The sequence below is a fragment of the Melopsittacus undulatus genome, chromosome 5 (genome assembly GCF_012275295.1).
Source record: "Melopsittacus undulatus isolate bMelUnd1 chromosome 5, bMelUnd1.mat.Z, whole genome shotgun sequence".
NCBI lineage: Eukaryota > Metazoa > Chordata > Aves > Psittaciformes > Psittaculidae > Melopsittacus > Melopsittacus undulatus.
Genome location: NC_047531.1, coordinates 35836069 through 35862933, shown reverse-complemented (window position 1 = coordinate 35862933; position 26865 = coordinate 35836069). Strand labels below are relative to the sequence as shown.

Below are 26865 nucleotides of genomic sequence, written 5' to 3'. Positions count from 1 at the left end.
CTCTTCCCTGCTGCTCTTATGGCTTTTTGATGCCAGAATCTTAAATAACTGTTTTAAAGGAAATCTTTTAAGAGCCTTTCTTAAACATACACAACTTTGGACCTGGTAGCCCAAGCTGTGCCTTCCTACAGCTTATACAAATGACCACACTCCTGAACAGCTGAGGTGATGCTAACAGAGGGCTTCCCAACTCAATTATCACCAGCCTGCCAAGCCAGGAAGGACTTTGGGATGTAAATTCCAGCCATCAGGAAACATCAGGAGAGGCTTCCACAATCAGCTCACCTGATAGGGGCTTTGCTCATAGCTGACTCCAGCCGCTGCAAATGGAAGTGTTCCTTTGGAAGTCCAAATAGCTCCTGCTAGAAAGGTTGGTGCCAAGGCTGTGAATTTCCATTCACCTTGCTGAAAAAGCAGCCTTCCTTCCTCCCAGCGATGAACCTTCCACCAATGAAGGCCCATGTGGGGAAGGAGTGGTGTTGGTTTCACATCTGGGTGATAAACTAAGCAAGATATGTGAGAAAAAACATTAATATCCACCAACTAGTGTGATTTTCTGCTGAGGGTGAACTTGCAGCTAGCACCAGTTTAAAATATAACAGGTTAGTAACAAGCACTTTCAAACCTAAGTACTCAACTGTTTTGCTTTTTTACTCTAATAAAATAACCTGTGTACTAACACGAAGAAAATAAACAGAAAGCAGCTCCACTATTTTGTATCACGATACAGAACACATTTCAAAAATGGGAGAAAAAAGGCATTAAAATCAGTATCTTTTGCACAGACAACTGGTTTGTGATGCTTTATTTTCAGAACTGCTGTGAAAAAACTTTCTCCAAAGCAAAGGCAAAAACTCAGTTACTGCTTTGAGGTTGTGTGGTGAACACGTAACTCTCAGTTGTCTTCTTCAGGAGCATGAGGCTCTGTGTGGTTTAGGCTACTCACAAAGTAGGGAAGAATGAAATGAACTCTAGTTTTGCAAGGGATACCTGCTGAGAACACGAGTGGAAGAGAAATGAGCCATGGTTGCCAGTTGTCACAGGAGTAAGCCTGGAGCTGTGAACTTTGCTCAGTGTCTGGACTGGTTCATCTCTAGTGACTCACTTTTCACAAACAGAAGCCCCTGTAACTTGCTGGTACCAGTAACCATTATCTAAGATCCTCTTGCTGTTGGGGAAAGCTGGGTTTCAGCATCTGTTCCACTCCCAGGGCTGCTCTCAACCCCTTGTCTGGCAGAACAATTCAGAACCGCTGCATGCTTTACGCTGATAAGTAAAATAAACCAAATAAAATGGATAACATACTTGAAGATAACCTGCCTGCCCCCAGCTCTGGCATGCAGGAGGGAGATACTCCAGATTACCACTGGTCATCACAGCTTGCAGATGTGATCAAAGGAGAAACAACAACTATCAATATAATTACACTTGCAATCAAATAAACCCCCTAAGGAACTCTCCTCTTTCCAGTCCATCATTCAGGTAGGAAGCAAAAAAGTTGATGCACTTCTACAAGAGCAATAAAAAAAATTAAATATTTATTTTGAATAACAAGCTAAAGTCCAAGCTGCAATGTTGGCAATGTAGATTTTAAACACAGATCACAAAAAGCGTGCAGAAAAATGTATCTGAGCAAAGAATAAAATAATACTAAGGAATTATACTAAACCACCGCTGATTTTAAAGGAAGAACAAAAAAAGAAGGCTGGTAATCACTATACAAAATATAAAATGTATTAAACACTACCATCCACAGAACAGAGGTTTATTTTAGTTTGATTATATTTAAAAATTATTTGTGTAGTTATTTATATAGTGACTTGTAAATGAATATTATACAGGAACCTCCTTTTGGTCTGCAAAAACCTTTGTTGCACTATAGCACATCCAATCACATTGCAAAAGAAAGAAAGAATTCTTTTTTCCTTACTCTCAAGAAAGAAAACAAAATCATTGATAATACAGTAAATATTGTCAGGTCTACAAATAATAAAGTTAGAAACTGACTCCTTCTACTCTGAAGTGCTATCCATGCAAAGTCAGCACGTGCTGGTTTAAAGAGAGTGCACTACCAAGCAATGTCCAGGGTTGTGGATGCTCTTGGTAAGACTAAACCTTAAGGAACAACACCAACAAAACCCAAAAGAAATAGAAATAAAAATCAAAGATTGAATGTAATCATGCAACCCTCCTTCTACTGGGTATACCCATGGTGTCGCTTCTCAATTTATTGCCTTTCTGGAATATCACTCAAGGCATCAAAATTAGACTTATGATAAATATACATATAATGAAAGGACACAAACTGCTATTTGACACTACTACCGGTAATGTCTGTGCTACGTGAAAGCACCTTTAAAAAGAGCCTATGCGGCAAGAGATAAGTGTCTAAAGATTCAAAATGAATCAACAGTATTGGATAACAATATAATTCTCAACTCAGAAGCTGCCTCAAGATTAGGTGCATCTTCAGTTAATGTAACAGGAAAAAAAGGCAATGGATTTTATTTCATTAATTGTATCCACTCATAAACTGACCAAAGGCCACCAGATGTGCAGACACAAGTTTTCTTTTCTCTTTACAGTTCTTTAAATTGTAGGATGATAAAGGAATAGATCTATTTAAAAACAAAACAGCCATTTCATCTACATTAAGAGGTGGCACCAGGTGTGGGGTTCACGTTCTGAGTGGCCACCTGAGGCGCAACTTCAATGATCCGAGGCTTGTCGATGATCCGCGCCGTGCGGTTGCCCTTCTCTACAATGCCGATGATCCATGCTTGGTGGCCTTCGCCGTACTTTGGGGACTTGATCTCTGCACAGAAACGTGCTGCCTGTTCTCGTGGTAAACAGATGAGGAGGCCTCCTGTGAAGGTAAACAAGAGTATTAAGTAGTCTGATTGCAAAGTATTTTAACCTTGACCTGCCAGATCCCTCTTTTGACAAGCACCTGGGTGACTTCAGTCTGTCAGACTCCAAGAAAAGACAATGGTGGAAGTCTGAGCTCCTGCTTTACAGAAAGAGGTTTGTGCCTGGATTCACTTTTAGTGGCTATGTAAATGAAGCCAAACACACACAAAAGATGTTGGCAAAAGGACACCCTACTGGTGCCAACAAATGACATACTGAAACAACATCAGCATTGTGAACTTCCAACAGAGGCACTGCAAAGTGCTTCTGCACAGAAGCATTTTGGGTAAAGGTCATCTTCAGACACCTATAGGCACATATTGGTAGCAGCTGATTCTGCAAGCAATGCTCTTGCGCACAGTGAAACTATTCAGCAGAGTAGGGACTATTACCAGAGAAGGCAAGAAAGAGAAAATGAAACGCAGGCTTGATCCAGAGCTCCCTTTTGACCCCTTTGAGACTTTTCTAACCTTTTTTAGCCTTTCCCATAAGATTTTTTCCTCTGAGACAACTGAATAATATTTGATTTCCTACTGAATGTTTTTCAGAAGCAGCACAATAACCAAAGAGCAAGCTCCTCATTCAGTTGTTAAACCTAACAATGCTTCTATTCCAAAACCCAAGAGCACTGAAACAGGCAGCTTGGCAAGTGCATTTACTAGACAGAATGAGTTTCACTGGCAGCTCTGGCACAGACTTGCAGGAGGCTCTGACCACATCATTAAGTGTTTTGGTGCTGCCCTTTATTACAACAGAATCCTGCTTTTCTCCATCCCTTTTTTACATTTATGGTATGTTGCAAACATGTGAAAAACTGAAATGCAGAGCAGTGATCTCATCTGCAGATGCCTAATTAGAGTTTAACTTGAACTGAAAGAAGAGAGATTCAGATTAGATTTTAGGAAGAAGCTCTTCCCTGTGAGGGTGCTGAGGCGCTGGCACAGGGTGCCCAGAGCTGTGGCTGCCCCATCCCTGGCAGTGTTCAAGGCCAGGTTGGACACAGGGGCTTGGAGCAACCTGCTCTAGTGGAAGGTGTCCCTGCTCATGACAGGGGTTGGAGCTGGATGATCTTAAGATCGTTTCCAACCCAAACCAGTCTGTAACTCTAAAGCTCAAAGCATAGCACAGCACATGTCTATACACTGCTATATTCTGACAGACAGTAGCCTCTTGTAAGGGATGTTAAACTACCCTCTTCAATTGTAAAACACTGAAGAACTTGGACAAGAGAGAACATTTACACAAACAGGAATTTGGGCACATGCTGACCCTTGCTTACTCTTAAGGAGTTATTTGACCCCAAGTCTTCTGGTCAGGGCAAAGGGCAGATGGGCATCAGCCAGCAACACGAACAGTGCCACTGGCTCTGAGCCAATCCTGGGGGTGAAAGGGCACCTGCTGAGCCAGCCACCTTAAGCTGGGTGCCACCTCCTCCTCTGTGGCCCCTGGACAGCTTATCATCACCTTGGGCACCTTTATTTTGCTTTTCCAAGCAAACAGTCCTCTCGGTAGACACTGTGAGGAATAAGCAGTTACTGAACATGAGAATTATATACGAGGGTGTGTGGAGCTGTGACAGTTATTTTTCAGGTTCTATATGAAGCAAATGGCTGTGCCAACCAGAAAAAAAAAGCCTCTCTCTTGGAAGACAATATTTAAGGTACTCCAGGTGCAACAGACAAACTGATTGCAAAGGAATTATGTACCACTGCCATGGAAGGCTCTAAATCAAATTGAAGGTAAACTTGTGGTGCAAGTGAATCAGGGAAGAGGTTTACAAGTGGTAGTGCAGAGAAGGTACTAACTAGCCAGAAGAGAGGAACAGAAGTATGGTGAAAAAGGAAGCAAGAAAGAACACAAGAGTAACCTTCACTCCATTATGTTTTCACCACATGTGCTTTTCCTGCTGATCTGCATCACTTGTACACATACCCTGTTAACATTCTTTGGCAAGGTCAGAAAAAATGCACAAAATCCCAGTTTTCAATCAAGAATCACTTCCCACGTGCTGACTGCATCCCACAGTTTGGCCAATAACCCTTATTAAAGGATATGGGCTACTCTCAATGGGCAATAGGATTCCTGTATGTAGGGATTCTAATTATTTTTCTGCTAAATTGACCAGTCTCTTTAACACTTCGGGTAAGTCCTTAAGGTATTGCACTATGTAGTCTAGCCTACATTACCGGTGTTCCCAGCTGCCCTGGGTTTTGTCCTATGGACAACTACAAGAAGTCTTCACTAGTGCAAGGTCAAACCCATCGGGAGTTTGTTACCTTTGGAAAATGAAGCCTCAGTGGCACTTGCACTGAAGCAAGCAGCAGTTCATGGTGCCACGTTTCGAAGGTCTGCATCAGCCACTGCTGAAGACAAAGCACATGAGCTGTAGACTGAACACATGAATGGCTGTGGCAATTTGAGAGCTGGCTGCATGTTGCCTTTGGGGGCTGGAAGGATGCAGGTATTTGGTGTCTGCACTCATTTACCTTACTTTTAAAAATGAAAGTTTTTTTTGGGTAAGAGGCTTTGAACACTGCTGGTTTAACAGCAAGCAGGGGAGTGGACACTGATGACTTCAAAAACAACATACAATTGAAACCAAGTATCCTTGCTCTTACTAAGGGCTTCCTCCCACAGTGGCTTATGAAAGGATGAGATAATTCCTTGCCTCTTGTCAGGCACTACCACAGCCCTTCTTTTCTACCCATCTGCCTATTTCCACAAAATTGGCACAAACACCAAGTTGCTGAGATACTTCTACTACACTAAAAAAGGTGGCTGACACCATTCAACAGCTTCTGAAGTTATCAGGACTGACAAAAATACACACATGCATAAATACCCCACACAGTAACTCTAACTTGTTTCTGCAAATTAGTCAGAACTAATTCTTCTGAAACAAACTGCCTGACCGCAGCTTTAGCCATTGCCAGAGAATTACCTAAAAGAGAGTGTAAAATCATGTAAAATGGCAATCTGAAGAAAATATCATAAGCAAGAGTGTCTGAAGGATGGAACAGATCATAGATCTTTCCAACACTGACTTTTGTCAACAGGTGCCCAGCAAATGTGCACTGGGAAAAAAAACACACAAGAGTCTTAACATCCAAACTGTTTTCCAGTAAATTTCTCATTGCCTTCCCACTGCTGAAAAACATCTGTTCCCAGATACAGAAGCCACAGACAACATTTCTGGAAGTTTAAGCCAATAGAGAAAGAGTATACGTGTACTGTGGTATGAGCAGCCCTGAGCAGCTCCCCCAGAAGGCATCCTCACAACTGAGTATACAGGCACAGCGAGGCAGATGCTTCATGTAAATCAACCCCAGGACATGAAGTGTGTTAACAGCCCAGGTCTGAGTGCTAAGGAGCCATCCCAGCACACTGTGCCCAAACTAACACATTGCTGCAATGTGTCAGGCTATCCAGCATAAGCTGAAAGCCTATGGGAATGCACTTACAGAGCTTTCAGAGCAGAGCTATTGCATCCACGTGGCTATGGATCTGTCTAACACTTGGCAGACACTGCCCTGTAACAAATCCCTCCAGCCACCTCTAATGCGAGAAATGCAGCACTGTGATGAAATCAAATATACATGTTTTGAGGCACCCAAAGTTCACAAATAACCAGATATGTCCTGGTTTTCCCATCAGCATCTATGTTGAAACCTGTCAGCATTTCAAAGACACCTCCTGCTCAGTCCCAGAAGAAATTCTGAAGTCAACTGTTTTCCACTTCCAAGTATTCTGCCAGCAGTGCAGACATCCACGCTGCTTTATATTCCTTCAGTGGAAAGACAGAACTGGATATCCCCAGGGTGCAGGATGGGCAGCTCTGAAGACTCCAGCATTCCATAACCATTCCCATACAAACCTCTGCCACAGCCACTCATCTGGAAAGAGCATCTTGCAATCCCAGGTCTGTGCCCATGCTATGCTTTGGACTCCTTGCAACAAATACCAAATGCTACTAGCACTCTGGTTGTGTAGGCTCCTGGGTAGTAAGAATCTGTCTAGTACTACCAACTGTACTGACACAGCTTGCCAAAGTGCCACCAGATATTTCTGGTCCCTGCTGACTGACACTGGATTTGAACTGTTGAAAGGGTTCACATCCCATATCCTATTACATATCATCTGAGCCACACTGTCTCTGTAGGACTGAATGCCTGTTTAAACACAGATGGCTAAGGAACAGTTCAGCAGATCCTGGTAAGTTGTGTATTCACTGGGGGGAAGTTTATGGCTCTCACTGTGATGCTTCTTTCCAGATCTTCAGACTGTTTTGCTTCAAGGGGCCCCCTCAGTTGTGAGCTGCAGAGAACTTGGATAATACTTTTGGAGAGCAGGAAGAGGGTGGGGAACTGAGATAAGAGAAAAAGACAGATTTGTTGCTACATTGCCTCCATTTCCCCAAAAGAAGCGAGATTAAACAAGAAAAAAAAATAATAGGACAAAAGATTCAAGGGAAAGTATAGACGCTTCCAGGAGAAGACAGTCATCAAGCCAGACAGCAAAGTGGCCTACACTAATAGGGCAACCTCTAACCCACCAGAAGTTCTTACCACCTGATGGTGGCTTAACTGTTTGTCCATAGCCCGATTCTCAGTGTTGTATTCATTGTCACAGAATCAGGTTGTGAGTGGCAACACTTTTAAATGGAGAACTCAAGTGAAATGAGTAGATCAGAGAACAAATTATTTCTCTTTTCTTTGCTGCCAGTCACAGTCCCTTAATGTCAGATTTCATAAATATAAGGGAGAAAAATCTATATTCTTGGGTGTCTGTATGCTGCGAACAGAAGCCCTCAGTCACAAAGACTGGTCCATTCAGCACTAAACTTCACACATTTTCATAATGAGAACCAAACCCATACTCATCTGGCTGCAGGTGGCTTTACCATGGAAAAAAGCCTGTCAGCTGTGCTGGGAATTTCAACTATTTGTTGTTCTGGAGTTAACAGCTAATATAAAAATCAGGTTTTAAAAGAATTCAGAATCATCACTAACCTCTAACTGCCAAATATTCTAGATACAGCAAGAGTCTGTGTAATAGTGTTTCACAAGGAAGCAGAAGGCATTCAGAATAGAATGGTTGTTTGGAAGTTAGACTGAACAAATGCATTGTGGAGAGTTGTGTGGCTAATAATGCTCATTAGCTTGGCTGTATGCCAAACCAACTGTGGTTTTGAATGCAAAACACATGGTTTGTACTTTGTAAAGTTACTAAATTCTAATGTGGAGGTGTAGGGAAGGAAGAGGGTAGTACAAGTGTCACCTACCTGAAGTCTCTGGACAAGTCCCGTGCATGAGGCCAAACATATTTCCACAAGCCTTACTGACAGCAGCCATCTTAGCAAGAACAGGAAGGTTGTGAATAACGAAGGACACCTCATTTCGCTGCTGCTTGGCAAGGTTCTGTGCATGTCCAAGGATTCCAAACCCTGTGATGTCTGTAGCTGCGTGTGCATTGAAAGTGTGCATGAGTCCAGCAGCTACAAGAGAGGGAGAGGAAAAACAAAACCAAATGAGAAAGTTATCAGGCAAAGCAATGCTTCAACAACTTTATGCAGTTTCAATGAAGTTGCGTACCTTTAATTCAAACTGGGTTACTGTTTAAATTAATAAAGTAAGAAATCATGGTTGAAGGGAACTGTAGTTCACCAATACTGATTTAACCCATAAAAAAAAATCTATTTGTATTTGAGGTATTAAATCATACTGAAAATCCAGCACTGCAGTTATATTTATGAGCATGCTCCTTTAGACATGTGCTACTAATATGTATTAGCACATAGAACCAGGGGTTTGCTGCAGATTCAGAGCTGAAAGCCAGCAAGATTCTGAGCTCAGCTTTGCTTCAGTAAGGGCAAGGACCAGGTTTATTCCTGATTCAGCTCTCTCACATCTCTTCCCCTGCCACTTCATAAAACCATCACATCAGAACTTAAGTTCTGAACACTTGAGTTTAAAGCTTAAGATCAAATTCTGCAGGTTCTGAGAGAAGGGCCCCAGCTTCCCATCTATGCATTCATGGAATTCCTAGGCATTTGAAGCTACAGAGCCCTGGGTGGGAGAAGAGCACCTCTGCATAAAGGACAATGGCTCCAGTTTAAAATGTTTAAGTGTTGTTAAAGGTGCCTGACAAGAGTAAGTGGACAAAACAAAACCAATAATGTTTTGCCCTTCTTTGCTGCTTTTGTATATGTGAGTAGGACCCCAGTTCTTTTCTACAAGACAATCCTGGTCATTTATTTGTCCTAGGAGACTTAGAGAAAGAATGAAAAACCAGTGGCATGACAACAAATGCCAAATGAAAACTGAATAAAATGGGAGAAGAGCTATTTCACTATCCCTGTTCCTCCAACTGAGAAGTAAGGAAACGCCTAGTTCAATTCTCCACTCCTCCAAGGATACTTTGAACAAAGAAGGAAAATCCTGGATTAAAATTTCCAGGATAAAAGCAAACTTAAAAGAAACAAACACACAAACAGAACAACACAAATACCTACAAAAACAGAAGAGAAAAACTCCAAAACCCACCAACAACCGTGTGCTACATATTCCACACTTTGGGAAGCACATGACATAATAAAATTAAAAAGCAGTAATTTAAATTGAAGTGTACAAAACTGAAAAGCTTTGCCTTTTTTATTCTGAATTTTTCCAATCAGGCCTCACAAGATCTCCAGGCTCAGAAAATAAGGAACAAATCCAATATACTGCCCTTTAAAACATCCTCTAACTCACTGGGATGTTACTTGCAGCACTCACATGAGTCATAATCATCTCCAGCAGCACTTGTGGTTTTGCTGTGTAATTAAAAGAGGGTGTTTGATTTTAAATTGCTTGCTTCACAAACACTAAACAGAACGATGGGGCAGAGGGGATGAAGTGGCTGTGTCACACTTCCCTGTGCCAGTGAAATGGAATTAAGTCTGGAACTGAATAAACCCATCTCCCATTTGCCTCCCCAACACACACCTCTCTTCTTACCTGTTCTGTTCAGTCGTGCCATATTCATCATCGCCTCCTGGTATGCTAGTTCTACATCTTCTTGCGTTACCACTAGTTTGATTTTATTCCACTTTTCTGGCTAATGGACGAAATAAAGATTATTCTTTTAGATTTGCAGATATGTATTTTAAAATACACCTTTACCACTTAAAAAAATATCCCTTCAGCCAAAATGTACTTTTTTTTTTACTCAGCTAAATGTTTGGGGTTTTTTTAACTCAAAGAGGGGCAAAGGTTCATCAGTCAGAGGTGGTGCTTTACTCTGCTGTTCCTAAGCAAAGTGAATTGAAAGGTCAATTAGGCACTAAGCTTTCAGCAGCAGAGAGGAGTTGAATACCCTACCCCAGGGCAAAGAACTTCTTCAAAGCAACTTTCTGGCAGCCAAGTGAACAGAACTTTGTGGCCGATGTTCAGACCTGTAATCTTTGGCTTCTTGGGCTTTTAAGGAAAAATTCTTGATCTCCCATCTGGATCAAGAAAGGCCACTGACATCCACAAGTCCAGGTCTGAGGAATGCATGCTAAGGCAGGATGTAATTGCTCTAGTGAATTAGGACTAAGGGAGTTTCATAAGCTTCCTTTACAGTTTAATACCAGGATCTCCTTCCACCTGTTCTCTGGTGTCTTGTATGGATTCAAGCCTCCATCAAGCTTTTCATCCCAAAAGGGTCTCAGAGCAATTTAGGAATAGGTACCTTTATAAAGGACAGTTGTTTCACTGGACCCTGAAGTAATCTCAGATTCAGAACAAAACAAAGTAACCATTTAACTGTTAGAAGCAATACTACAAACTTGTTTAATTTGCTTTTTCTTTTGCAATGGAAATAAAGTAAGAGAGAGCTAGAGGTAAGTAAGAATAGGATGTTTGAAGCCACAAGGCCATTCCATAGATATCACAAATGAGGTTGAAGCAGAACTGAAGGTGGAGGCTGGTAAGATACAAATTACAACTCCTCTCCACTATAGCAATTACATTCTTGGGTTAGTAAAAAGAAAACAAAGGCAGAAAAGTTCATGAAAATCCCTAAACAACTTGTAAAAGCAAGCTTAGATTTCCAAAGGAGAAGGGTCTGTAGAACCCTTTCTGAAGGGGCACAGCACAGCAAGCACTATCTTGCTTTTTAGCAGAAAGAGGAAAAGGCAAATGGATGCCAGTTCCCATCTGTGGCCCAGCTGAATCAATCCAGATCATCAGCCTGGCAGCTGAAACCACAGTGAACAGCTCCATCACCTCCAGCACATCCCTAACCCAGCCCTCAATGGGGCCCAGCTCTCTGCATACTCTTTGCAGTCTCTTCCTTTGCACCCTACAGCTGCTGCCAGGAACACAGCTGGGGCCTGACTGCAGTAATGCTGGCAGCCACCAAGCAAGGAGGGTAAGTTTTGCTTCCTTATGGATCTTCCTTGCACTTGTTACCGGGAACTCATTCGCTACTGCTCTGGTTAAAAACCTCAGCTTTTAGGTCATTTTGGTGTTTGTTTTTTGTGTTGCAGCCACATCTCTCTACACTCCAGTTTTTCTTTCTTGCCTATACAAAAACTTGCTGTATTATGGACCTTCTCCCACATACTTTTTGATACCATGTCAAATTCCCTATCAAAACCTGATTTATGGGTGAATTTGTGATGGGTAATTCTAGTTTAACTTTCCCTACTCTTTCACAGAACAAAGCCAAAGAAAAGGCAGCACAGCTACTCAGAGATTTTCCTACCACAATCAAAGATATATTCTGTTTACATGTAATAAGAAGATTGATTTCCTTGTCCTCATTTTTCAGACCAGAAGGTGATTCTGGTTGACAGTCAAGGAAATTAAAAGTACTTGAAATATGTGGAAATTCAGAATGTCCTTAATTTGCAAGTCTCTTTGTCAGCACAATAACACATATGTTAAGAAGATTATGGCCAGAAAACATACTGTAAAATTGGTGTCTTGTTCTTTCACTTCATTTTCATATCAAGATTATCTGAGGCCCTGATCTTTATATCTGATAGGAAAATGCAGGATTCTGCTGAGGTCAGAATTGCCAGGCTAGGCCCTATGGAGAAGGAGAAAAAGACTTTTTCTTGTTGCTCACACTTCAGACTTCAATGAGAGTTTAAGCTGGTTCTTTCCCACTTTTGCCAACACAAGCTGTGTAATTAGAATTCATACGACAATGTAGTGGCTGACTGCCAAAACTAGATTCCAGCTCACTCCTCTGCCAGTCTATTGGCTCAGTAGTCCCAAAAGTAGAAAAGATGGATCTTTTTAAAGTGTAAACTGAGCAGTTCTCATCCTGGAGACACATAACTGGGAGCCAGACAACATAAGCAGATGCCAATTTTGCAGTCACTTTTCAGTTCAGTAGTTACATTTTTGCCTGAAGTAACAGATGGAAGTATGTCTATATACATAATGCTGCTAGAAATATTCTTACTGAATGCACAGGGTAATACATGTGAAACATAGATACATTTCCACATACAGAGGCAGAAAGCCCATGAACACAGACAGCAATCTTGGCCTAATTGCCATAAATAAGCTTTTGCCAATTACTTTAGCAGGTGAAGGAGGGCATAATTTTACCCAGGGTGCCAGTCTGTTGTTCTGTTGATAAACAATGTTGTTTATTACAGCAATGCTTGAGAACTAAGAATTAGATGCAATTAAGACTGGCTCACTAAGCACAAAACAACAAACTGCCTTGATTCCAAAGGAACTTTGTATATAAGCAGGTCAGGCTGAGACATTGAGGAGGAAGGAGGAGAAAGACGTGGTAGATCACTCCCCCTCAGTGTACTTATTACACTGCTGAACTTTGCCATTTTGAGGGACTGATGAAGGTCACCCTTAACTCACACCCCTCTTCCCTAGTTCTTTTTTTACAGTGTACTCACAATATCTAGCCACTGGTGGACAGCTACAGCCACTTGTGTTCCCAGGGGTTTAGTTAATACAAGCACATCTCCTGGCACTGCATTGTCTGGCCTGAAAACAAAGAATTCATGTATCAATTACATAGTGAGATTCATACACGTTATTAGGAATAAGTGCTGATAGTTATGTTTTCACAGACCCATGTATCTTGTTGCACAGATAAACTGACTAATGGCAGGATTACCCTTTGCGATTCATTGCCATGCACATTATTAAGCAAAATGCTGCAAACAAGTGCTAATCTTTCTTGGAATACAACGTTTGCAGTCAGACACATGACATTACATCTTTTCTTTCAGTTTACTGGAGATTTAAGATAGGATAGGGAAAAAGATTGACCTTACTTGGGGCATAAGATAACCAGCACTAGCATCATGAACAAACTCATTTGTATAGTGTAACATGTCACAGTGGGACATTCAAAATCAGCTACTGTTAACAGGACACAAAGCTGTAAAGACAGCAATTCTAGTTCTCTGCAGCCATTAACAGGGTAACTGGGAGATGGTTTAAGATGGATGTATAAGTATGACAGAAATTTATGTCCAAAAATAGCCTTCAGTGCCTTTAAAGGTCAGAAGCATAACTCTCCTGTCAAAAGGAGAATAGGATCAAAAGATACTGGGGGATAGGGAAAAGTAAAAGGACATCCTGTTTAAGAAAGCAAATATGTACACGAGATGTGGTATCTCTTGAGTGCCACGGACAAATGCAAGCAGAAGGGACTGCTTTATTCATCAGGAGACAGATCACAAGATCACAACATAGTATTTAAAGGATTTTTACTGTATCCCTTCAGGCCAGTGCCTTTGATTGTTAGTGATTTAACTTACATTATAAATTCATTAGGCTGACAGACTGTCGTGGCCACTCCTCCTAAAACAATCCAGGGATTTAACACTGTTTGGCCACCAGTAACAGATGTTCCTGCCTCTTCTGCTGCATCCTTGAAACCCTGGATAATTAGAGGCATCACTTTGTCTCTTTCCTAGAGATCAAAACAGAAGTCAGAGTTCCATACACAGCAGTACTAGTCATTTCAAGACTGGTTGAGGGCTTTAATCACTGCAGCCAAATAACTCATGACAGAAAGAGACAAGAAGAGGCTGGCCTCCTGAAAATGGCCATTTTAACCCCCAGAGCTATGGTTTTACAGCTCTATGTAATAGAAATGAGCAGACACTCTCACTGAAGAAACATTCTCCAAAAAGTCACATACAAGTAAAGAAATCAGTTCTGGAAATTCAGAACAACTATCCTGCTGTTGTAACCAGGTACAGCCACAGCAGTGCAGTGCAATGCAATAAGGCAAAGCTGAAACAAGCTGCATTTAGCCTCCACTAACCAGTGAAGTATCAACTTACATCTAAGACTAAACATCCCTTTTTTCTAGAGCAAAACATATGCATGTAACTTCCATGAGGAAGGAGAAAGCAATTTCTTTTTTCCTTTTTTTATTTCAGTTTTTTCTGCTTCAGAGTGATGTTACAGACCAGAAGTGTCTATCTAAATTGATAGAGGAATTGGTAATCAAATGCTGCACTGGAACAATATTGTCCTGAATTGACAATGGAGGCAGACACCCCATTTTGGTGGACATGAAGGTATTAGCAGCAGCATATTAAAATGCCACAAAAAAACAAGCCTTTAGCAAGTGACCTCAGAATGTTTATGAGACAAGACCCAAGCTATGAACTGAAACATTCAATAAAACCATCTCTCCTTTAAGAATTTTCAAATTTTTCAAATTTTGAGGAGAAAATACACAGAAGGTAAAGACATTCTAAGATGTTCAGTTGTCTGGGACTTCCTGCAAAAGAAAGTAGTGAAAATCTTACCCTATCTGTCATTTTATTGCTGATTCCAAGCAGCATCAACATGTTGTCGCATTCCGTGACCCCCATGGCATAAAGGTCACTTAGGACATTGGCACATGCTATCCGTCCCTGGAGAAAAATAAAGACAAAATAAACCTGCAGGAATCTTTGTGGATGTTCAAACACCTGCCAAGAACAACACTCCCAGCATAAGTTTGCACCCTGAGACAGCTGCTTATTCTACACGCTCCCACATTAAGAAACCCAGCCAAGGATGTGGCGTATGGTGCATTTTGTGCAATGCGCACACCTAGAAGTGCAGATATTGGTTTCCTTTACAGGTAAGGAGAGAATTCACCCCATGTCTTGGTCAACATAACCTGGGAATCCCACGCTGAGTTTAGGCTGGCTGCCTGATTTGAGAAGCTGAAGTTAAGCTTGACAAAGCCTAGTTGTGATAACAAACTCAGTTTACTTAATCTGATGTTTCTATTAATTTTATTCCAGCACAGTGGAATTTTATTGAATAGTACACACTGAAGATAATCATTGTATACCATTCACAACTGCTAGGGAGCTAATCCAAAAAGCATACATTGTCATACCTCTTCTGCATTGGAATACTTAGAAGACAGGGAACTTGAAGGGAAAGCTGTTTGCTCCTCTGCACTACCCTGGAGGCAATGTCTACACTCATGGTTCTAGGAGAGTACTCTTCTTCCTGGAGGATACAGCTGTGCCGCAGCACAGAGCCACACTGGGGTGTTTTATCTGTCAGGACATCAGTTAAGAAGCTGCCTGCAAAGAGAGCAAGTGCCGGGGATTGAGGAGCTGAGGGCTCCTGGGAACTGGCCTTGTCACCATGCAGGAGCAAATACAGCTACTGAGTGAGTGACCATATCCATCCCCCACCACTTGTACAGTGAGGGAAACCCGTCTATTCTGTCACTTGCTCAAGTGACAAGATAAGGCTGAATCTTGCTACAGCATATACATTTTTGTTCACTTTTCATAGCATCACAGAATTGCTTGGGTTGGAAGGGACTTTAAAGCTCATCTAGTTCCAGTCCCCTGCCATGGGCAGGGACACCTTCCACTAGAGCAGGTTGCTCCAAGTCCCTGTGTCCAACCTGGCCTTGAACACTAAAGGAATGGGGCAGCCACAGCTTCTCTGGGCAACCTGTGCCAGCGCCTCAGCACCCTCACAGGGAAGAGCTTCTTAATATCTAATCTAAATCTCCCCTCTTTCAGTTTAAAGCCATTCCCCCTCATCCTCTCACTACATGCCCTTGTAAAATGCTCCTCCCCAGATTTCCTATAGCCTCCCTTTAGGCACTGGGGGCTGATCTAATGTCTTCCCGGAGCCTTCTCTTCTCCAGGCTGAACAACCCCAGCTCTCTCTGCCTGTCTCCATAGCAGAGGTGCTCTAGCACCTTTCCTCTCTTTGTATGTGTGTAAGCATCACCCCTAAGAAAAATTGGGCCAAGAGACAGAACTGGTGTGCTGAAGATTCCTCTAAGAAGTCATGATGAAGCTGACAGGACTGAGAAGGCATCACTTGTATCACATGAGCTCAGCTACTCTAATTTTACAGCATTAATGGAGCTGAGTCAGGGTTCACTGGGGTGCAAACCCAATACAGACAAGATACCAAGTTTCCTGATGAAGATAAAGAACTTTCTGGTACAGAATGAGCCCTAGGGCATGGCAAGATAATTTTAAAATACAGGACAAATTCTGTTGTGTTATTCTGGAAAACTCCATACACTTTTAGTAAAACTGGTTTAGGTTTACAGCTGCACAACTGGAACCAACATGTGGTATTACCATTATAAATCTGTGCTTTCATGAAGTTCAGAAGCAAAAGAACCTTGATAACAAACACACATTCATTTGACACAGTTTGGCTTACAGAAAGATGCTTTACTTGGATAGACAAATGGTGGGGTTTGAATCAAAACACATTTCCACCCTCTCCAAAACCCTACAGTCTAATCACACATCCAGGAGTTTTGCAAAGAGATTGGTATTTTCAGGCAGTTACCTCACTTGCTGATGACATGAAATAACACCTGCAAATCACAGATATAATCCATATTTCTTTTATAAATTCAATAGCTTCCAGTGGCATCAGGAGAATCCCTTCCTTTTGTAACTGCAGTATGTTTTAATCGTTTAAATCTTAAGCTATTAAGACAAGAGAGCTGTGTACTGCATGGTTTGATGGATATTGGCTGTTAAACTCTAGATGTTTAAGAACACTAAAGCCTGGCACTTCCCTTTTCTGGAAGGGGACTATCAAACTGTTCTCAGCTATCTGCAGTATTTACCAAGCAAACTGCTGGTTTATGCCCTCTTAGGAATGACAGATAAGTTTTTAAAACCACACTGACAACAGTGCTCCGTTCCAGTAGTCAGAGGTCAGCCTAACACTGCTTTTGCCAACTGGCAAAACCACTATGGAAACAAATCCAGAGAGTGCAAGTCTCGAGGCTGAAGAAGCAGAGGGAACAATGTACAGCTATTGAGCAGTGATAAACAGAACAGGATTCACAAACAGGGGTCAGCCTGGCTGGATCCTGCACACTACTGCTTGCTTGGTCCCCTTGGAACACAAGTATTTATGTGCAATACTAAGAACTAAGGGCAAAGGATGAAGTATGAGAAATCCACCCCCAGTTGGGAGCGGAGCTTCTTCTTAAAAGAGCATCAAGAAGGCTCCTGGAATGGAGGGGGAAGTCCACTCTCAAGGTTTCCTGCTCCTGTACTCTGAAGGTGTCTCTGAGGTGCCACAACAGAGGTCAGTGCCGGTCCTATTACCAGAGGCTTGATACTTCCTATGAAACCTATTTTCAGTTGCTTTTCATTTTTCCAGTATCAACCCATTTCAGCTGAACAGTCCTATGCTGGATAAAGATTTTAAAGTGAATATCCTAGAGATACTTAGCACAACATGGATTGAGTGTTTTCAAGAACAAAGCCAAAGAGAAAGAGCAAAAGAAGGAAGAGGTTTTTGCACATAACTGCAGAACTTTGTTTTAGAACAGGCAATGAGAGAGAGAGGACTGTTTTCTGAAGTAGAAACCTGAAGCTCAGCAGAGTCCACAAGCAGTTCTACCCTCCTCAGCCACAGCACCCTTCTGCCACAGCTTAAGAGTCCAGAAAGTGGACTTTTGGTATTCCCTCCTTGACTCCTCATCCCCCAGCTAGAAAGATGGATCAGATAGGGAGCTACAGTTAAAGACAATGTGCACAGAGAAAGGAAGAGACTCTAAACCAGGGAACAGCCTAAGGTTTACTAGGTAAGGAAATAGAGTAGAAGAGCAAGGAGCAGCATGTGGACTGCATAGAGTGATAACGAGAACAAGAGAGTGGTAACAACAAGCATGGGTCAGGAGGCATCTAGACTGAAAACAGGGAAACCAGGAGCTGGAGGAGCACAGCAGCAGCAGTCTTGTTTTGAAGCGAGGGCTCCAGAGCACACCCTTTATACAGCCTGGACAGAAACTCAAAATTCACAAATCTCACCATTCCTCTGCTCTCAACAATCCCTAAACCCCATGGCAAACTGTATTTGACTGATGTTGGTCCACCCAAGAAAATGACGATCTACGTTGCCACCATGTACTCTAGTCCCTAAGACAGAGAAGTCCAAGTAGAGGATCCAGCAGCTCCAACCCTGCTGGATCATCACTGCAGCTGTCATCAAGCTTTGTGACAGAATCTCTTCTCAGCTAGCTTTTAAGAAGCAATACACATCTACAAGAAGATTAGGAAAGGACAAGCCACCACACTAAAATGAATGTTGACAAGAATGAAAAGTGGGACTTGAGAGCTAGAAAATACCAAAGTTACAGCTGCTGGTGCATGTGGATCACAGTATAGTCTGTAACTTTATTGCAACTACTAAAACTGGACTAAAGCCAAACTTACATTCCACTCTAGCCACACTGCCCTAAACCTCATCTGGACACAGGCTCATTTATCTACTCCTGGGGCATCTCAAACGCTTTGCATCTCCAAACAAAACAGCCCTCCCCCTTCACCACAGCTTTCTCACACTGTCCCACACAAGTTTTTGTTACAAGGTGAGAAAAGAGTTTCTCAGATGATGGATTTGAACAAAGCTCTCCAACAACATATCTATTTATTATTTTCCAGACAAGTTCCCACATGATATTAAAGCAAGCCACTTGAATCAGGTTTCTCAGGTGAGCTCAAAAACTCTGTACTAGAGGCCAGCCTGAGATCTTGTCTGCTCAGTTTGCTGTAAGAGAGCTCCTCTGGGACAGAAACCCAAGGAGCCAGGCTCACATATGTGTGCAACACCTGGGCAAGCATACTTAAGAAATAAAGTCACTCCTGATCTTAAACTGCATGTCTAAAACCTACCCAATGGGTCTCACGGAACAACTAACTACAGCAAATAAAGCATGCAATCACATAAGCAGCAGTAAAAGCATGCCTTAAAGCAAGAGTTGCATCCAAACCACAGGAAGCATGAGTTACAGCATTTCTTAATTTTCATTTAACAACTCCTTTAGAATTCTTTACAGCTTTACTAAGTCCTTCCTTTAAAGTTCACTTGCTTCATCATGACCTTCTGTTCAAGTCAATACTGATCGCCACCACACATACCATCAAAGAGGAATCTTTACTGAGGCCAACTACATGAAACAGAGACACAAAAGGAACCAAAGTCCAAGTGCACACAACTTCCAACAAGTTCTTTCAACTTTTTACCATCTGCAGACAGAGGTAAAATGATGTTCACAAAACACCCTGAAGTTGCCAGGTGTTACTGCCAACTACTGTCATTTAGGCATTTCCAGTTCTAACATGTTGCCTGGTTGTTTCAGAACCTCAGAAAAAGCCATTTACAATGTGGTTCTGCTCATAAGCAGAGTTTACTGTCTGCTGCTTCACAGACAGCTCCTTTTCCCCTTTCCGGGCTTTTTCAAGCCAAATCCCACAGAACAACAGATGGAGGGAAATTTGAATTAAAAGTGGCAGTTCTCCCAGCTTTCAACATATAGAAAGCAGCACTGCAGCATTCCTGGCCAACATGGAAAAGATTACAGGATGAAACTATGCCTTTCCTTCTTCATGTGTATTTAGGAAAGTCTCAGACTGCAGTTAATCGATTAGAATCACAGACTGGTTTGGGCTGGAAGGGACCTTCAAGCTCACCCAACTCCAACCACCTGCCATGGGCCGGGACACCTTTTACTACACCAGGTTGCTCCAAGCCCCATCAAACCTGCCCTTGAACACTTCAGGGAAGCACTGCACATCTAGAAGAAATGGTCAAAACTGCCATAAGACTGGTAAGTGAGAAGCACAAATCAACTCAGCCATATCGGTAACAACTAAGTTTAGCCAACTTACCATCATATAAGGATCATCCACAATAGGATAAATATAATCTGTCGTCTGCACCAACGACAAACCTCCATGCCTTAATGGAATAACGCAGGTGTCCATCCCAATTCCTGCAAGACAGAAATCCAGCAGTGAGGTTAAGTCTGCTCTTAACTACAAGTTCTCTTGTTAGGAGCAACAGATAAAACATGTCTGTGAAACAGAACTCTCAATACTGCCTAAACAGACATGGCAAATTCCTTTCTTAGTGAGCACATAGCACAAATAAAGTGGAAAACCAAGCAAAAAATGACAACTCCTGACTTGAATAGAACTGCAAATGGCTGAACTACAGTGTTCTGATTTTTCTGCGGCATAATAATAGTGCATTAAGAACATCTGTGCTTGAATGTATGTACATTTAAAGTTAAGAGGAACTACATACATTGATACTGTCAAAAGCAAATAGGTTTTCCTGTCACTCAATAGGTGTTCTCAACAAAATCACAGTGACAGTTTTAAAAGGACATAACCTCTCCTAACCGGCATTTCCTTACTTCAGCAGGAACAAAAAGAATGGCCCAAGTCACAGCTGAAGTCCCCAGTGAAAGATGATTCACCCACTTGGACCTTTTGCAACTTGGCTAAGCTCCAAGCCTTACTTCTGTGAGGCTGAGAGGCTGTGAGATGACCTGCTGGGTAGGAAAACTCCTTTGGGAAAGCCACACCATGAAGCACAGCCTCTACCCTGCTGCTGGATAGTTCAAACAGAATAAGCAATATTAAAACCATGTGGCATCTGCTGCGACGCAAGAGCCTGCACAAAAGGTGACAAATTACAACATGCGACCTGAGCTGGGCTCCCTGTCGATATCCCTGTGGCAAGAGCAGGTAGCTTCCCTCCTCCCTGGGCTGGCAGCAAGCTGTGAATACCTCACAGGGCAAAGGTCTTAAACCAGCCAGTTTTCAGGGAGCAGATGCCACACAGTCATTTTTCCCCATGGATTAATAGAACACACTACCTAGCAAAAGCTATAAGCTTTGGTGGTATGCTGTACAGTGATGGAGTGAGCTGCTCCATCAAGTCCTACTGAGGACACAGAGCAGGTCTGCCAGAGAGCAGGTATGTAGGTCTAGAGGATCTCGCCTCTCCTGCCTATGGAAGAGGAGATCTAGCCTAGGAAGAGAAAGGATACTGACAGAAGCTTGTAAGCAGTAATTTAGGGTTGCACACCCTCCATAGAAGCTATCAAGCCACATTACACACTGATGCAGTGTCTCCAGAGAAGTGCATGTAAGGAGTTACAGAGAAGTGGCTTGTGTATAGGAGCCGTTTTCCTTTAGTTAACCTATTCATGACAAACGCTGCAAGACTGATGTCACTGGGAGGTTTTCACAATGACAGCAGAAGTGCTGTCTGACACAGGCCAAGGGACTGTGACAGTCCTTCTGAGGCTACATTTCTGTCCCACCAAGAAAGGACTAAATAAGTTAATCTATTTAGAGAGGTGACTGAAAACAGTGATTTCAAGGTCCATAACAGTTCTGAGAATTAATATCAAGCTCAGTTTCCTACTGACAGATATACTCACAGCAATATTTAAGATTGCTCTGGGTAACACTTGCAGAACTAGCAGAAGTGAGCTTGAGTTTGCTACTGGCCATTTCCCTCTTGACTGCATCTCAAAAGCATTGTGCATATGCACAGGCTGCAGTTACCTGTCTATACCTGATGCACAAGGCATCAGAGGCAAATCACACCAAACTTGTCCAAAGACACATCTGTTAAGAGAATACTCACCACAAGAGCATATTTTTTAAGAGAACTGAACTCTTCACTTGCTATTACTAATAGATTTCCTGTTACATAATATCACACCTATGTATTGATGGCATTAGTCTGCTTTTTACCTTTTTGTATACCTGGAAAAAAATCTATTAGCAGTTCCTTTACTGTTTAGATCCTGTATGTTTGTAAAAGAAAAAAACAAACAGCTAGATAAATTAATCTAAAACAAACTATTACCAATTTTAATAACATGCCAAACTGAAATGCTGTTGTGAACAACTTCATTTAGCAAAAACCTTTAAATAGCAATCTGGGGATAAAAGAAGCTGGAAGTGTCCTTCATTGGGAATATTAAATTATAATGCCACTCCAGCTCCACACACAATTGCTGCTTAGATATTTCATACAAAGATCCCTATTGTTTAAGCAGGAACATGGGCTCCTTACTAATCTCTCAATGAATTCAATCTCTACCAGAGTAATGGGTTGCAACCTGTTAGCCTGCTAATAAGACTATTAGCAATATTAAAATAATTTAAAATAAGATTATTGGACACTAAGTTGATAATTAAATAACTCAGAATAAATGTTACATTGACATTCCTAAATTGAGGAAAAAACAATCATTCTGGGCTGCAAAGCAGAGATTGAATACGTAGGGCTGAGTAAATAGAATTGAAAGTGTCATTAAACACATCTACATTAATTTATCTTTATCAATATGAGGTACAATAACTGGTATCAAAATGCCTCCATTTGCCTTGTTCCCTGTGTAGGTGGCTTGTGCAGGTTGTTTTCCCTTACTGCTTCCATCATTGTTCAAATATCAAAGAGAAACTGAAGCTGTCAAGCACAGAGAGGTCTTGGAAAGACAGCCTTTCCCAGGCATCTTCTACAGGTGAAGCAAAAAGAGTGGGGAACAAGGAAAGGACTGAAAGGGAAAATAGCAACTGGGAAACAATGTGCTCCCAGTCAGCTGAAGCGAGATTTTTCTCTTGCTCACTTTCTCTGACCCAGGAACAGCAGGGAGGAAAGTGAGAGGGGAACTTCACCTGTGAGTCATCTAATAGCTTAAAATTTATTGCATTCATTGCATAAATTTCCAAAGGCAATGTATTAATAGAAAAGTCCAGAAATTAAATGACAGAATTCCAGTTTGCAAAGCATATGCTGGGGAAAGGGAAGAAGAGACAAATGCTTAAGCATGTGCCTATCACAATGGTCACTCCTGACTGATTTGTCTTTGTAGTCGAACATACTGCAAGATGTTAAATAATTAAGCTAATATTCGTGTATCCCAGATGCCAACAAATGACAACACGAGACTTACTCTTCAGACTTCTGGATGCTGTGCATACATCATATAACACACACTTTTCAAACTGATTAAACAAACTGCAAATGAGATCATGTCACCAAGCTGACCCAACATGTCTAGAGAAGCAATTACTTACCCAACCTAGGCATAACTGCCCCCAGGAACTGTTCATCTTCCTGAAAATGGTTTTCTTGTAGAGATTCGAGCAGTTTCTGTAAGACATCCTGTGGCACTTTGCAGCCCGTGCCTTTCAGTTCAGTGAATCGGGTCAGCCGAAAGTTCTTGTCCAGTTCGTAACTTTCTGGGTTAAACGACTCCCGCACAGACATGGTTCTCTCGCACACGCTGCTGGCCTTTTCCACCCCAGAGCTACGGGATCAGTTTGTCTGCTGATCAGTCTAATTAGAAATAGAAATAAGAATTGGGAATGTTAGAAATTCCTAGGATCTCCAAGACAACACATTTTCCACATGGAGCAAAGTTTAAAAGAAAGAGAAAGCACTCAGTGTCATTGTTCACATGTGAAGACAGGTGGGCACATCTCACACAACTCGTTTCTCTAAGACTACAAAGGAACGACTCCTCTTCATACCTTCCAACATTTGAAACTCTGCCTATGCCAGGAGGATCAGAGTGGATTTCTTTTCCAGATACGCCGCATAAGTTTTTCATTTTAAAAAGAATTTAACACACTTAGTGCCCTCATTTAACACAGAGGTAATGAAAGAAGTTATAGTTCCCAGAGCACCAAGGCCAATTTCCAAAAGGCAACCTGGACCCTGATCCTGCAACACACTCAGCAGAGACATCTGTTTGTACTCAGCTCAGTGCAAGGTCATAATTTTAGACATTAACATATTAATTTCAAAAATAAGATGATTTTCAAATCATGGCTTGGCTTCAGTCCTGATGCAAGAAGCTAAAACTCCGTAACACACCTGTTCTCTTTGGGGGAAAACACAATCCCAGTGTTCTGTTAATACAGGTAATGGAAGAACAAAGAAGCTGTATTTAAGCAGACTCGTTTACCTACAAATATGCCAGTTCACCTCTTAGCACAGTTGCAGACATTAAAATGTTGAAAAGTTTCTTGATTCTCGAGCCCTTTTTTTAGGGCTGAGAATAGAGAATTGCCCATTAAAATGTTAATGTAAAAAGACACTGATGCAACTCATTTAATAAAATTCTTAACAATGCATGGCTAATTTTAGAACGTTTTTCCACTCTGACTCACATACACCACACTCCAAAACTAATAAGAAGCCTAACCAAGCCACTGACTCCTAAACAGGGATGGCTGTGATAAAAACCAAGTCGTCTTTCCCAGAAAAGTTTTCAGGAATTACTAAAAACAACCTGCCTGTAGGAGTTTCTTAGAAAGCAGGGTCCTGCCTAACAACAAGCACAGGGCTCAGCAGCATCGCTGACAAAGTCTGATGCTGATGGTCACATCGTTATGAGGTTAAGCTGAAAAGGAAAAGAAATGAATACAAGTGACTGGTATTCACTGAATTCAACTGCTTTATATGTAAGAAAATGTTCACACTGTGCAAGTGATTTCCACTGTACATCACTTGTAACACGTACATCTGTCCCATAAACCTTTAAGTCTACTGATTTATTGAATACACTTTGTCGGGATCGAAGTTTTAAGCTCCCTTAGAGCTTCTGATGTGGAGCTCAACTCCCCTTTACGGTGCTTTCCCTCCTTCTCTGGGAGGTGTGGTGCTTATTTAAAACCAATCTTCCAAAGCCCAGGCGCGGGCAGTAATCCAAACTCTAGCTAGAAGAACGTGTCTTGGATGAGCAATGAATTCAGTTCGTTGCTGTTGTCTTCCAGTGCAAGACACTAAACACTTGCAATAAAAGAAAAGAAGATAGGGTCTGGAAAACAACCTGTCAACAGAAAAGGGAGACAAAAGCTGTTCAAGGAGGGGGATTTCCCACCCTACCCCCTCTTCATTGTTTTTTAACACTTCATTTCAATTAATTCCAGAAATATATAAAAAGCTGCTTGCCCCACAAGGGAAACATTTTCCCCTCATCTAACTACTAATTGCAATATGCTTAGCACCCCCTACCTACTTACATAGGAAAGGATTCAGAGGCCACAGCCTACCAAGAACTTTTTGCAGCCTTGAGGACTGTAAAGAGACAATTTCCCCCCTTGAAAACAAATACTGAAACAAACAAGACGAATTTATTTAATGGAAAACATCCACAAGCGCACAATAACTTTTCAATGAAGACGTGAATAAACCTGCATGCAACTGTGTATTCGGGGGCTGCCATGGGAGCAACCTTCCTCAGAAGACCAAGCTCCTTGTAACTCCTGTCAGTGTGCAAGCATGCAATTTCTGCGCGTTAGGCATCCCCCCAACACCTCGTAACCCAGATGTTTCTTACTTTAAAAGAACGACATGATAAATATTAAAATCTAAAGCTTAACCCTTGCCTCCCTAAAGAGCAGAGAGAAGAAAGCACAGGGGGAAGAACGAGGAAGAACCGGAGCCCGGTACCTACCCAAAACAAACCCTAAAGCAAGCAACAGCAACACAACCACCTGAGACCTACATGGCGAGGAACTGTAACGTCCATTTACCCACGGCATGCGGCGAGGAGGGCTGCGGGGAGGCATGGCTCAGGGACACCTTAAATTCCCAGCCGCTGCCTTTAAAGGCAACCCAGGGCCTTCACTCCACTGTTGCTCTTTGTGCAGCCGGCAAGGAGGAGGAGGAGGCGGCGGCGGAGGGGGGGGGGTGGGTTAGGAGGAAGCAACGCAACCGGCTCCCAGCGCAGAGCAGGTCCCGCACAGCTTCCCCGTCCTCACCCGGGCGGGGGTCGAACCCGCAGCCCCCGGCGCGGGGCGCACGTGCGCGCAGGTACAGTGTCACCGGGGCGGGGTTAACCCTTCGCGGGGCGGGTTAGGACGGGTTCAAGCACGCGGGGGCGGCTCGGGACGCCGGGCCCAGGCCTATTCCTCCCCCTTCCCCGCTTTCCCGCCGCTCTGAGGGAAAAGGGAAAGGGGAGGGGGGAGGGAAGGAGGGAGGGAAAAGAAAAATGTCGGCGGACGAAAAATTTAACCCGCCCGCTGCCGGCGCTGTATTCTTTTAAAGCGGCCGCAGCGCTCCGAAACGCACCCCCCCACACAGACTCTTCCCCCGCCCTTTCCCCGGGGACGGGCTGAGGGAGGGCGGCGGGGCCCGCGGCCAGCCTTCACCCCGTGCAGCGCCACCGCACCACCGCCGCCCCCCGCGCCCGGCCTGGCGTTAACGGCGGAGGCGAATTCCCCTTTAAATCTCCCCGCCTTGCACCCCCCTCCCTCCTCAGGTCTCCCTCTTACCGGCTCGCCTCCTCGCCCTCCGCCTCCTCCCGCGAACGGGACTCCCAGCCCAGTCCCACAATGCACCGGGCGCGACAGGCTCCCTCAGCGCCGCCTGAATAGAAATGCCGCCGCCGCGGCCGCCGCCGGGCACGAAGGGGTTAACCCCCCCCCCCCTCCCGCCGCTCCCCTCCGGTACCCGCCCCCTCCCTCTCACCGGCCGCGCGCACCGCTCTGCTCCCGTTCCCCCTCCGCTCCCGCCGGCTTCCCCGCGCGTTCCCGCGCAGCGGCGGCGCGCGTCTGTGTCCGTCCCCCGCCCCCCCCCCCCCAGGCACCGGGGGTTTATGGCGGCGCAAAACGCGTTTTTAAAGGGGGTTTAAGCGCGGTCTCAATGTTAACGTGTCCTCTGTGGG

General features: G+C 43.0%; 1 protein-coding gene across 4 annotated transcripts; it reads right to left on the bottom strand.

Moving 5' to 3' along the window:
- Positions 1-1510: 1510 nt before the first annotated feature.
- SEPHS1 (selenophosphate synthetase 1) lies at positions 1511-26559 on the bottom strand. Of its 4 annotated transcripts, XM_031043964.2 has the most exons (10): positions 25705-25878; positions 24491-24597; positions 23267-23528; positions 20051-20154; positions 14684-14791; positions 13679-13833; positions 12806-12896; positions 9906-10005; positions 8192-8404; positions 1511-2866 (listed from the first exon to the last, which is right to left on the bottom strand). In XM_031043964.2, the coding sequence occupies exons 3-10, from the start codon at positions 23457-23459 to the stop codon at positions 2652-2654; spliced, it is 1179 nt and encodes a 392-aa protein (XP_030899824.1). In that variant the 5' UTR covers positions 23460-23528; positions 24491-24597; positions 25705-25878; the 3' UTR covers positions 1511-2651. The 4 variants fall into 4 exon arrangements, with proteins under 4 accessions (XP_030899824.1, XP_033918838.1, XP_030899823.1 ...); XM_034062947.1 differs by lacking the exons at positions 24491-24597; positions 25705-25878 and adding an exon at positions 26474-26559; XM_031043963.2 differs by lacking the exon at positions 24491-24597 and having other exon boundaries at positions 25654-25879.
- Positions 26560-26865: the final 306 nt, after the last annotated feature.

Bases quoted from the DNA above. Each gene is read 5' to 3' on its own strand.
- SEPHS1 (XM_034062947.1), bottom strand. From the start codon at position 23,459: ATGTCTGTGCGGGAGTCGTTTAACCCAGAAAGTTACGAACTGGACAAG. The intron at 14,792-20,050 runs GTAAGTTGGCTA...ATTTTTCTCCAG, and splicing joins TGGATGATCCTTATATGATG to GGACGGATAGCATGTGCCAA. The intron at 12,897-13,678 runs GTAAGTTAAATC...CTTTGTTTTCAG, and splicing joins CAGCCTAATGAATTTATAAT to GCCAGACAATGCAGTGCCAG.